The 12,091-nt window shown below is 45.2% G+C and overlaps 2 protein-coding genes across 3 annotated transcripts in view; both read right to left on the reverse strand.

Moving 5' to 3' along the window:
- Positions 1 to 576: 576 nt before the first annotated feature.
- C9H15orf40 (chromosome 9 C15orf40 homolog) lies at positions 577 to 5,964 on the reverse strand. Its single transcript, XM_021680686.1, has 4 exons — positions 5,840 to 5,964; positions 5,003 to 5,129; positions 2,993 to 3,120; positions 577 to 1,469 (listed from the first exon to the last, which is right to left on the reverse strand). The coding sequence occupies exons 1-4, from the start codon at positions 5,951 to 5,953 to the stop codon at positions 1,374 to 1,376; spliced, it is 465 nt and encodes a 154-aa protein (XP_021536361.1). The 5' UTR covers positions 5,954 to 5,964; the 3' UTR covers positions 577 to 1,373.
- A 1,155-nt stretch (positions 5,965 to 7,119) lies between these two features.
- Positions 7,120 to 12,091, reverse strand: part of BTBD1 (BTB domain containing 1) — a 42,760-nt gene continuing 37,788 nt past the window's right edge. For both annotated transcript variants that reach the window (XM_021680586.1, XM_021680585.1), the window contains 2 exons: positions 9,442 to 9,588; positions 7,120 to 8,967 (listed from right to left, as the gene is read on the reverse strand). In XM_021680586.1, the coding sequence (XP_021536261.1) occupies positions 8,809 to 8,967; positions 9,442 to 9,588 (306 nt within the window). In that variant the 3' untranslated portion in view covers positions 7,120 to 8,808. The remainder of the gene's footprint in view (positions 8,968 to 9,441; positions 9,589 to 12,091) is intronic.

Raw genomic sequence — 12,091 nt, forward strand, 5'->3', positions numbered from 1 at the left:
TGAGCTGCTGCATCAGACTAACCCCTAAGTAAACCCTGCCTCTGGACTTTCCAGGTATTGGACTAACAAATCCCTTTATTGTGTAAGCCAGATAGAGTTCGGTTTCTGTTACTTGTCAAGGAAGGCATCCTAACAGTGATCCATGTAAAAAACCGTAAGTAAAATGCCTTCAGAGCACACACTGAAATGTATGGGAAAAGAGTAGGAAAAGTTCTGAAGCCAAGACCAGGTACAGCAGAAGCACTTCTGGAGGCAGTATGGCTTCAAGAAGAAGGCAGCTGAGCGTAACTCGTGTTCTGCCGTTAGTATTAGCTGTGATCTTGGGTAATCAAGTGACTCTTCTTGTCCTTGGTTCCTATCAACAGAATAGGAGTTGTACTAGATGGCAATTTCTCAGCTCTTTCATCATCAGTAATTTTTATTATTGGTCCTTCTTGGGGATTTTGTATTTTTAAACATTTCGTCTACCAATATATTTTCTCAGGTACTTAGACAAAAGCACACAACTGCTTTGATTCTGATCAGCAAAGGTAATGAACTTATTTACCTGACCAAATCACTATAACTTGCATTGGATATTTAAAAACAAGATATTTATTATTAGCTTTTGAAGCTTTAATGTAGATATGATTTCTGATAGGCTTTCACAAATACTGAAAGTAGCTTCCAGGCCTTCTTCTTTTAAGGATCTTTGGAGATTCATAGAACTACCACATTTGAAGACTGCACCATCCAATGAGGACAAAAATTCAGTGACTTCCCCAAAATAATTAACAGTAAATTACAAGTCCTGATTACTCTTACTTTTTCACAAAATGCTCCACAGAGTTTTCAAAAGACACAAAAAGCATTTTTGTATTTAGATAAGCCTTTTAAAATATAAAGTAAGACCACAAAGCAGTGTGACAGGTTTTCTTCTGTCACTTGTAAACTCTAGAGAAGGCAATTCTCAGAACCCTAGAGTGCTGTGGAAACATCTTCATTTACAATCAGGATAAACTGCATCCAACCAGGAGCCCTGGGTTCTAGCTGCCATCCCGCATGGTGTGATCCTGAACAAGACTCTCAACTTCTGGATAGCAGAAGCCCCGTCACAGGATGAAAGGGGCCGACTGAGGTCGTCTTGAAGATCTCTTCCAGTTCTGTTATTTTGTAATGCAATGAAATCGGACTAACATGTTCCAAACTGTTTGGATGTCAGAACCTACATCGAACATACAATACTTTTAAAATTCCTACTTCTCTTTTGAGTCCTGTTCTTAAATTTTTTTTTCATGTTCTTCAGTGCACTGAAATACATTTTCCTACTTAACAGCCTCTTCATGAATAGCAATTAAAAAGCTTCTCAAGGATGTACTTCTCATAACTTGCTTTTATTTTTTTTCAACTTGCTGCTTTAATTTCTCCAAGATCTCTTCTGCAGTTGTGGACACTAATAGCTTCACCACTTTTTCACGAGATTTACCACCCTGGACCAAAAGGAAAAAATGGTGTGAGGATGACTCACTGAGCATTCTAGTGCTATTAGAGAGAGCAGAGCTCAGCTGCGGCCATCAAAGCTGAGTCCTCGGGGCTGCCGCTGGTGGGCTGCAGCTTTCCCGACAGCCGAGCTAGCGCTTTCTCCCGCTCATCTCTGGGTTTCTGGTCTAACCAGCAGCTGTATCCCTAGATTCCGCCATACTACAAATGTTTACAACTCTCCGGGGTTTTTACCTTCATACATCAATTTCTGTAATAATAAAAACTGGCATTAAAATTTCAAAATGAATGGAGTCCAGACGTAGAATATCGTGTTTTTAAGTAACTTCCTTGTTTAAATTAAAAGTGAAAATTATTTTTTAAATTACCAAATTTGCAATTTTATATAAACTTTGTATAAAAATAATTCCAAATATAGAACTGCTGTTCTGTTACACATTTCTGAAAATTCAAAAAAAAAAAAAAAAAAAAAAAGCAAATGCTCTAATTCCACAACCAACTGAGCCAAGGGTTTCATTTTGAAACATCCTTTAAAGAAGGTAAAATCTGCGCCATGGTCATCTATCGGGGTAGAAGAGCAGGAAGTGCCTTTCACGCCAATATCAGAGCGTGCACACCGACAGAATCCGAAATGACCTGCCACAGGTGGAAGATACATCAAGGGAAGTGGTCTGATGGGAGAGATTTTTAGATGCAGCCTATTAACCAAAGACTCTGAATGCCAGCTAGAACCTGGATCTAGAGAGTATATCATTAGAAGCATGGTTGGGTCTCACTCCTGCAAATTCCATTTCAATAAGTCTTGAGGGACGCCTGGGTGGCTCAGTCGTCAAGCATCTGCCTTCAGCTCAGGTCATGATCCCAGGGTCCTGGGATCGAGCCCCGCATCGGGCTCCCTGCTCCACGGGAAGCCTGCTTCTCCCTCTCCCACTCCCCCTGCTTGTGTTCCCTCTCTCGCTGTGTCTCTCTCTGTCAAATAAATAAATAAAATCTTAAAAAAAAAAGTCTTGAGTGATGCCCAGGAATGTGTATTTTAGACATCATTCCCAGGTGATTTTGATACCCACCTCCAGAGCAAACCCATGATATTAATGACTTCACCTGGCCCTCTCTCTTCTTAATGAGCTTCTCCCGGGAATCAGGATAACGTGGGGGACCAGAAACACGTTGATGGACTCACTAAGGGACCCCTTTCAGATTTGTTAGTATGGTGACAATTTGAAGGAAAAGACAGATAAAATCAGTCTGACAGCAGGTACAAGAATACATGTAGAAAGGAGAAAATGCTCGAAATGGTGGCAACTAAGGAATACATGTACAGAGCACGGTCAGAGTAAGGATCAAGGCAGTAGGAATGAAGGAGACTACATAGAATTCACATATTTTAGTGAATAAATGGATGAGAGTTTAAAAAGAAAACCTAGCTTTTCAATTACTTGGAAAAGAAAGAACCCATATTTATAAAATAATGACTGTGTAATCATCAAAGCTGTTTCCAGGGAGAGAGACCTACCTTATCCAAAACCACGTCACTCTTCCTGAGCTCCAAGACCTTGGAGAGGTACCGACAGAGCTCGGCATTAGCCTCTCCTTCCGACGGGGGGGCTGCTATGGCCACGCTCACAGCTTCCACTGTCACGTCTGCAATGAAATCAGCGCGGACTATATCCTTAGGAGCGAGGATACTCTGTAAAAGGGTTTGCATTTCCCTGGCACAGAGTGGGTTTTCCATCAATAACTACTGCATGAAGAAATGAGCGAGTAAACTACTCACACTTGAGGGAACATAAACATGATAAATACGCCTCTGCCATTTCAGGAAAGAAATCCAGAGAAAACTGACATTTCCCCCATCCTGTGGACCAAGATGGGCCCAGAGTCCTGGGCAGTGTCCTGGGCCTCAAGCAACTGGAAACTGGATCAGGAGCTGGGTGTCAACGAGCCAGCTCACGGTTCCGTCATTGGGAAAATGAGATTCAGCTCGTGTGAAATGCCTCTTTTGGTTTTTAAAATGCAGCATTTAAACATTTACACAGCACTTGTATACACTAATTCGATGGCACACAAACATGTTTCAGGGACTTCACAAATATTAATGTGTTCAATCCTCACTACAGCTTTATGAAGAAGATATTAATGCCATTATGATCTCCAGTTGACAAATCCAGATGTGCCCAAGGGCACATGGCTATAAAGCTATGTTGTAAGTCAAAGTTAATTTGAATGCATGCTTTGACATCCTGGGACAAAGAACATTGCTTTTGAAGAGTGCTCCTGCCTCCCTGGTCAATACAGCCTTTATAAAGTGCACCTGCCCCTAGTCCTCCACAGTTATTCGGAGTGAGAAATACTTACTTAAAGGAGTTTGCAAGTGAGCTTAAGCTGGTCCCCACCTGGGGTTACGCAGGCATTTTCACACACTTACACCTTGCCCATGTGAACGACGTGGCCACAGAATCCACAAGCACAAAGTAGCACAACAACCCACCTCCTGTCCTGTCACCGACTGGGATTCTAAGGTGTGCCTTTGTCCTTTCAAATCCAGAGGCATCTCACAATAGGGGGCAAAGAAAGTATTCACATGGATTTTGTCTTGCTGGTACACAGAATACTTGTGTACCTTCTAGTGGATGGCATCTCAGATTTGATGACACGTGGTGTGCCGAGAGCGGGCTGTCCACAGCGACTACTCAGAAAATGCTGGCCATGGTGGGTGCGGCCCACACACAGCCAAGCTAACTCGGCCACTAGCACAAACCACGTCCAGCACCCCAGTTCTGAGGTCTTGTTTTCAAAGTGTAAAAAGAAAAGGAATAAACAGCTTTGGAGGTGAAAAAGACCTTCACAGTATTTCAGATGAATGGTTCTCAAACTTTTTTCCCCACCAAGAATACCACCCCCCCCACCTGCCCCCATACAAGTTCCCCTGGACTCCCAACATTCACAATAAATGAAAACAGTTACTCAGGAGCCCTGCCTGCTGCCCCCCACCCCGCCGTGTCCACCTAAGGGATCCCTGAGGCACCTTTTGGGCTCCAGGGAACCGCCTGAAAGCCTTAGTCCAATATTCCATCCCACAGAGAAAAAGAACTGGGCCCAGAAAAGTTTTGTATTGTTTTAACTTAAAACAAGTTTGCACAGGAGCTGAAGACCAGAGCTCTCAGATTCCAGGTTTTCTCTTCCTCCTTGGGTCATTAAACTCAACCAAAATGTCTCCTTTCTTTCTCTGACCAACGTCTCCACTTCTGAAATAAGGACAAACTAGTAATTCTAGGCTACATACACGTGTCCTTTCTAAAATACCGTATTTTTAAGGGAGAAAATATACAATGGCTTCTTCATCGAACTTGGTATGCTTTAAATATCGTATATTCACTTCGACACTGGATTTACACCTTTACATTATTAGAATCTAGTAAACGGGGAAGGCTCTCATGGCAGATTCGAGAACTACACCGACTGTACAGGATCAACTGTCAGCTAACCCCCGCCCCATGACTCCCAGCTCAGTGTCCACATATACCTGTCACAGCGTTTTGTTTGGACCCGGGTTTGGCACGGATGGCTATGGTGACGCAACCCTTAGGATCAACCGCCACAGGACCTGGGGGAGGAAGTGGTCTCTCTGGCTCCTTGCTCTGGTTCTTACCCTAAAACGACAACAACACCCACACGACAACTTTACAGGCTGTAAGGCACGTCCCCACACGTCTGAGCCTTCCACTACTCCCTTTCACCTTTAACTAAGACGAGCTCGTCGCGCTCAGGAATCTCTGGCCACCCGGAAAGGTTTTCCAAGTATTCCGCATCAATTCTTGCACGAGGCCCTCCGATCAGCCCAACCGAGTGTTAGTCTCCTGCGCCGGGAATTCGGGACCAGCCACCTGAGTGCCGGGCCCTAGCCCAGGCGCAGGGGCCACCTCTTACTCATCCCTGCACCTCCGGCAGCACGAGCTGACAAACGTGTGCGCGCAACCAGGCTGGAAGTGTGTGTACTGGGGGAGAGGAAGGCACGGCGGCGGCACTCAAGGCCTGCTCCCGTGACGGAAGCTGCCGCCCAGCTCCGCGTCCAGGACCCGGGCAGCGCGGCGGCAGGTGCGCAGAGGTTGCGCACAGAGCGGCGAGGACGCGCGGCGCGCACCGGCGGCCCAGCGCGGGAGGGCGCCGCCCCGAGCCTCCGACGCCGGGGGGCGCTGGCCCTACGGGAACCCTGCCGTCCGGACGGAGGCGGGGGCGGCAGAAGGCCGCGGGAGCCCCGGGTCTCGGGGGCCGCCAGCCGCCGGCTGCGCTTCCCCGCCTGCGGGCCCCGCCTCTCCCGCGCGCCGCCCACCCTCCCCCTGCCACGGGGCTTGCCACTGGCCTTGTTCGTCGCACCAGCTTTCCTGGGCATCTCGGCGCCTGAGGAGAGCCGGGCAGAGGCTCCGGCCCCGCGTCTCGACAGGAGCCGCCTCAGCCTGCCGCTCAGCCGCAGCATCCCCGCTGGGGAGCGGGGCGGAGGCGAACCGGCGCCGGAAGAGCGCTCCGCGCCTGCGCACGCGGGCGGGCGCGGCCCCGCTGGCCCGCGTATCCGCTGCGGCCCCAGGGCGACCCCTCCCGGCCGGCGGGAGCACGACCCCCCCATCCTGGAAAGTAGCCCGGGAGACTGGGATGGAGAGCTGGGCTTGAATCCTGTAGTGACGGCCCCCAACCACAGCCCCCCACACCCCAGGGAGGAAGGCTGTGTTACGCTGGTCTTCTTTCCTCCTGGGAACAAAGGACTGCAGCGAGCGGCAAGGCGGGCACAGGGCCAGGTGTCGGCCGGCTTCTGCTGCCCACCAGCGGGTGCGGACGCTGCTCCCCATGGCCCATAGGTGGATGTGGAGCGTCGTGCAGCCTCAGCCCTCGGGCACATTCCACCTGTTGTGCCAGGCGCTGAGGATTCCACAATGTAAAAGGAGAGGAGATGGTATTCTGATGTGCGATGTGGCAAGAGGTGAAACTGGAGGTGGGCAGAAGCAAGGGACTGGCGCTTGGAGAAGAGATCACTGGCTGCAGCGTGGCCAGCAGAGCAGAGGCGGGGAGACCTGCCGCTCAGATGGAAGATGGTGGCCTGAGCCAGGATGATGGCAGTGGGGCAGAGAGCGGAGAGTGCATCATCTCAGGGATATTCAGGAGCTGCAGCTTGGGAGGCAGACCTGGGTTTACATTCCGCCTCCCCCTGACGGACCTTTAGAAACATGAAATCTCTGCGTGTGAAGTGGGTTTTAGAACAGTACTTAACTCACACTGATGTGAGGCACAGATGAGAATGTGTCAGCTACTTAGTGCAGAGCCCGCAACACAGCGATCGTTCTGGTAGCGATTATTAACACCAAACAACCCTAACAGAGTAAATAACGAGAAGAGTCTTCATTCTCCCACCTCCTGAGATTAGAACAAGGGAGAAAAACCGGAGGCCACAAAAAAGGACGAAGCAGCAGATAGACAGCAGGAGTGATTACTGCTAAGGCAGCAGCGAGGCACTCTTATTTTGTGTTGCATTACTTCCATAAATTAAAAATAAGGTTAAACCTCAATTAACTAGAATCCTTGTCCCAAAACAGTGTCTTATACTCAACTTCCAGGGGGGAAAAAAAAGACAAATAACAAAAAAATAAAAGGATAATATTTATTTTTTTAAAAATTCCAGGGGATGTCCCGGATCAGTGAACAGTTCCGTTTCTTAGCCCTTCTATAGCTACCTTCAGTTACAATCATTGTTCAGTGCAACATACTTGAAAAGCATTTGAAATGCCTCAAATGTCAAAAAAACATTAACTTACTTACCCAGGGCATACTATACTTTGCAAGGTAGAAGTACTTTCCATAACAGTTACTACAGGGTATTTGCTGGTTAATCTTTAGTTAACCAGAACCACACACATTTCATAGATATTCCAGTTAACTGAGGTTTACATCCATAAGATACCAGAGATAGAAAAATGTCCCTTCTTCAGCAATTTTGAGACCTCCGCCACCAACACACCTCACTACCTTCTTAAAAATATAAAATGAAGTGCTATTTTAGATGAAAAATGTTTGTCCTAATTACTATTATTTAGAAAACCTCAATTCTTTTAAGTTGTTACTTAAAAGAATTGTGATTTTTAACCATCTTCCAAAACTATTTGATATATCTTAAACTTAATTACACATAGGTTTTCTTTAACAAGATAATCACTTTTGAGGGAAAGAGAATTTATATAAAAATTTTGCTTTATAAAAAAGTATACAAATGTTACTCTACCAGGTATACTTCCTATTCCCTCCTAATACAGCTGTACCTGTGACATGAGTGAGGTCATAAATATGAAACATATCTTACTTCTTGGGTAGAACTGTGTCGGTGACAGAAAGTATACTTTTCAGGAGTGATTCTGTTGGTTCTCTTTAAAATTTCAAAGTAGTTGTTAGAAAGGTCAGTATTTTATTCAGTTTCTAGTTATGTAAGATTATCGCCCCAATGTGGAACCGACGCTGGTTGGCCGGTCGCCACCAGCAGCGCCATCTCAATCTCGGGCATTCTCAGGAGCATCCCCCACACAGACACACGAGGACAATGGTGCAGTTCAGTGATAAAGAATCCAGTCTTAGACTCTACCTTTAGATCCTCTGTTTATGTCACATTATTGTGAATCTGTACAAACTCCATTTATAGTTTAAAACTGTACTACGTAACATGACTATATGCTATTATAAAATATCCTTTTTTGTAAATACAATGAGAATGTTCTTGGGCATTTATTAGGCCTACTTCTAGCACTATTCTGAATGCTAACAACCAGATACTTCAAAACTCCAAATATAAGGTCAGTTTTCTTAATTTTCTGAAATTAGTTATGTGAATTAATGGGAATTCTTTAGGAATACTGACCCATCTCATCTCATGTAACCTTCAGAATAGATAAGCCTGTAAGTCCAACTCATCTAACCTTCACAACAGTTAAAACAACATCAACAACAAAACCAGCTGTCTGAAACAAGAATCTTTCTATAAAACTGTGGAAAGACCATGAGTCAGCTGATCTATGAAATTATACAAGATAAAGCTGAAAGACCTGAGCTTTGTTTTGTTTTTTTAAATAGTTACGCCCAGTTCTCTTTTCCCCTAAGGTTATAAGAAAATGGAAAATCTGCTTTTAAACCATGCAGAGATTTAAATGAACATTCTTCATCTCCTCTAAGAAACTAAAATGTTTCTTAAAATTTTAAATATTCATGACACTCAAACTATTTTTTGTGGCCAGTTTTTTATGCCTTTGAGACTAGATGGTATGGTACTATTTAGCCAAGATGTATCAGAATGTTGAATTATGTATAAAATATTATTTCTGGTATTTGTCCATCTTCTATTGAAGTGCCATTATTATTGCCAGGGGAACTGAAAAAGAAAAAAACAGTCTTGCTAGCAGTAGGTGTCTCATGCACGACTTTCTTCAATCCTTTTGTGCCATAGTGGGAATCTGGACCCTAAATGAGAACAAAAGGTTCATTAGTAATTCTCATTTAATAAGCACTCAATTTAATGTGGTGTTTTAATTAGATTAACAATCTGTTATATTTCATTATAGTTCTTATATGAAACTTTATGTTAAACCATTTCATGAAAAATGAAGTTTTTGCTACAAAGCCAGTTAATGATTAAAAATACTGAAAGTAGAAGTCCGCTTTTAGACAACAGTGAAATGGTTTTAAGAAAATAATTATTTTATCTTCTGTCAAACATTCAAACTCCTACTCAAGCAAAGGGCTACTTCTTGCGAGCTGTGCTGAGAAGCACTTCTTTGTCAAACCAGTGGAGAGTACTTTAACTCCCAGCTTCCTTCTTTCCCCTCTTCCTAAAGGCTTTATCGTCAGGGACTCTCAGCTTCTATGGAAAACCACTCTGTAACATGCAAGAGGAAACCCCCCAGTTCACCCTGTGGAACATTCTGGAAGACTTACTTTGAGTGTCGCACATGCTGTGTAGCACACGTTGGGCAGGATCTCTATAGGCTCTTTGAACATGACCCTGAATGTGTTAGCAGTCCCATCACAACTGAATCCAGTATCATTTTGTCCCAGGGTTTGCTTTTTTTCGTATTCAATGATCTGTAATTTTTCAAAGAGAAGTTACACTTGAGTTACATCAACTGAAGCCAGGTTCACAGAAAGGAGTAGGGAGCCCTGAGGAATAGCGACTGCGTCTCTTGTGTAATTCTTCTGTACTTACCTCTAACCCCCAGAGATGTCTCTAACAGGCCGTCAGGGGCAGGGAGGATGGCAGCTAACTGGGGCGCGCAGCAGGACAGAGGGGCTTCCACAGAAGACACACGGCTCGGGTTACTGGTTTTTAGAGCCCCTGGATTTTAGATGCTGAGGAAAATGGGCCTTTACTCCTTGCTAGCCTGTGTCTTGCCACGAGAAAATTCTCAAAGCATTTCCTACGTCGAAATGTTATTTACTGAAATTAAAACGACCTGAAATGCAATATTCAGGTACACAGATATGGAAAATGTGAAAATCCTGGGTTTTCAATTTAGTTCCATAATCTGTGCCAGGCACAGAAGGACACACTCTCAAGGAGCTTCTAGTCACTAGACCTGTGTGCAGTGACAATTCAGTATGGCGCTTGCAGTAAGAGCGACACGTAAGGTGAAGCTGCTCAGTGGAGGAGAATTTTATTTTGTCAGCAAGGGGTGAGGCTGCACAGAGGAGAATTTTAAAAGCTCCAGAGCTTACCAGGTTACAAAGGTCCATGCGAGGGAACAGCACGTGCAGAGGCTGAGGCTCAAAGACCTGCCTTTTCATTTACATCTGATAAAAACAGGAGAGTGGTCATCTCTGCAGGGATAGTGACTGGAAAGATCACAAGGGGACTCCCGGGGCACTCTAATGCCCTGTTTCTTGATCTGGCCACTGGCTGCACAAGTGTGTTCAGTGTATGAAAAGCGAGCCACATGTACCATTAGAAAATATGTGTACTTTTCTAAATGTTTATCACAGTTCCATAAAAAACTTAAAACCGGGGCGCCTGGGTGGCTCAGTCGTTAAGTGTCTGCCTTCGGCTCAGGTCACAATCCCAGGGTCCTGGGATCGAGCCCCGCATCGGGCTCCCTGCTCAGCAGGAAGCCTGCTTTTCCCTCTGCCTCTCTCCCTGCTTGTGCTCTCTCTGTCAAGTAAATAAATGAAATCTTTAAAACAAAACAAAACAAAACAACAACACTTAAAACTGTGGCATGCTGGTGTCCCGGGGCCAAGCAGTGAGCCCCAGGATCCGGTGGTAGCAGTAGAATCCACAACAGACCGCGGCACTTCTCTGAGCCCGTTTTATTGTTTCACTTGAGGGAAAACTTGCTTTGCCTTCTTCCTAAGGCTGCTGTGCGAATCCCATTAACAATTCCAGCAACACCCGCGACAGAGCACGTGGCAAATACTTCACACGCATCCCCTCTCACAAAGCTGTATGGTGGGCGCCACGGCTGACACCGCAGACAAGGAAACTGAGGCCGGGGGACACTATATAACTTGCCCACCATCACACCTCGAGGGGGTGGAGCTGAGACTCAGACCCAGGACGGTCTATCTGGCGGTGGATCTGGAGGGTGTGTGACGCTAGCCACTGGGGGAAGAAAGTAAAGACAAGTCCTATTTCTCATTTTACTCAGAGTTTTTATATTTTTCCATTTCAATGTAATACCTACATCCCTGATGCCCTCTCTCAGGCCTGAAGATTATACAGCCTGTTTAAGTGGGTTCACGGATCCTACTGGGATAGGATCTTAATACTCCTTATAAAGTGAAATGGGGAGTTATCATGAAAAGCTTTTATACCCCTCAGAGGTTTGCTGTGGTTTTACTGCATTTAACACAATAAAAATAAAATTTTCTAACCTTTAAAATCTTTCAAACAATTTCAATGCATTTGGAACCTATTTGTTAAAAATATTAAAAATATCACTTTCTGGGGCTCCTGGGTGGCAAAGTCGGTTAAGTGCCTGCCTTCAGCTCAGGTCATAGTCCCAGGGTCCTGGGATCGAGCCCCATGTCAGGCTCCCTGTTCAACAGAGTCTGCTTCTCCCTCTGCCCCTCCCCCTGCTCATGCTCTCTCTCTCTCAAATAAATAAAATCTTAAAAAAAAAAAAAAGTCACTTTCTAATTGGTTTGTAAGAGTGACAAATTGACATGACTGATGTAAATTCATCAGCTGATTTCGTTTTTTTAAGTATTTATTTATTCTCTACACCTGAGGGGCTCAAACACATAGCTCCAAGATCAAGAGGTGCATACTCTTCTGAGTGAGCCAGCCAGGGGTCCATCAGCTAAATTATTTTTAATACTTATTTGTTTATTCGAGAGAGAGAGAATGAGCGGGAAGGACAGAGAGAGAGGGAGAATCCCTAGCAGACTCCACACTGAGCGCAGAGCCCAACACGGGGCTCCATCTCACGACCCAAGCCAAAACCAAGAGTCGGGGGCCTAACTGACTGCACCACCCAGGCGCCCCAGCTGAATTACAATGTAACTTTAGCAGACAGGATTAGACAATGAGCATAATGTCATGAGCAGAGACAATAAAGCAATTCTTCCATTTGAAGCAAGGGATCTTTGTGAG

The sequence above is a fragment of the Neomonachus schauinslandi genome, chromosome 9 (genome assembly GCF_002201575.2).
Source record: "Neomonachus schauinslandi chromosome 9, ASM220157v2, whole genome shotgun sequence".
NCBI classification, from domain to species: Eukaryota; Metazoa; Chordata; class Mammalia; order Carnivora; family Phocidae; genus Neomonachus; species Neomonachus schauinslandi.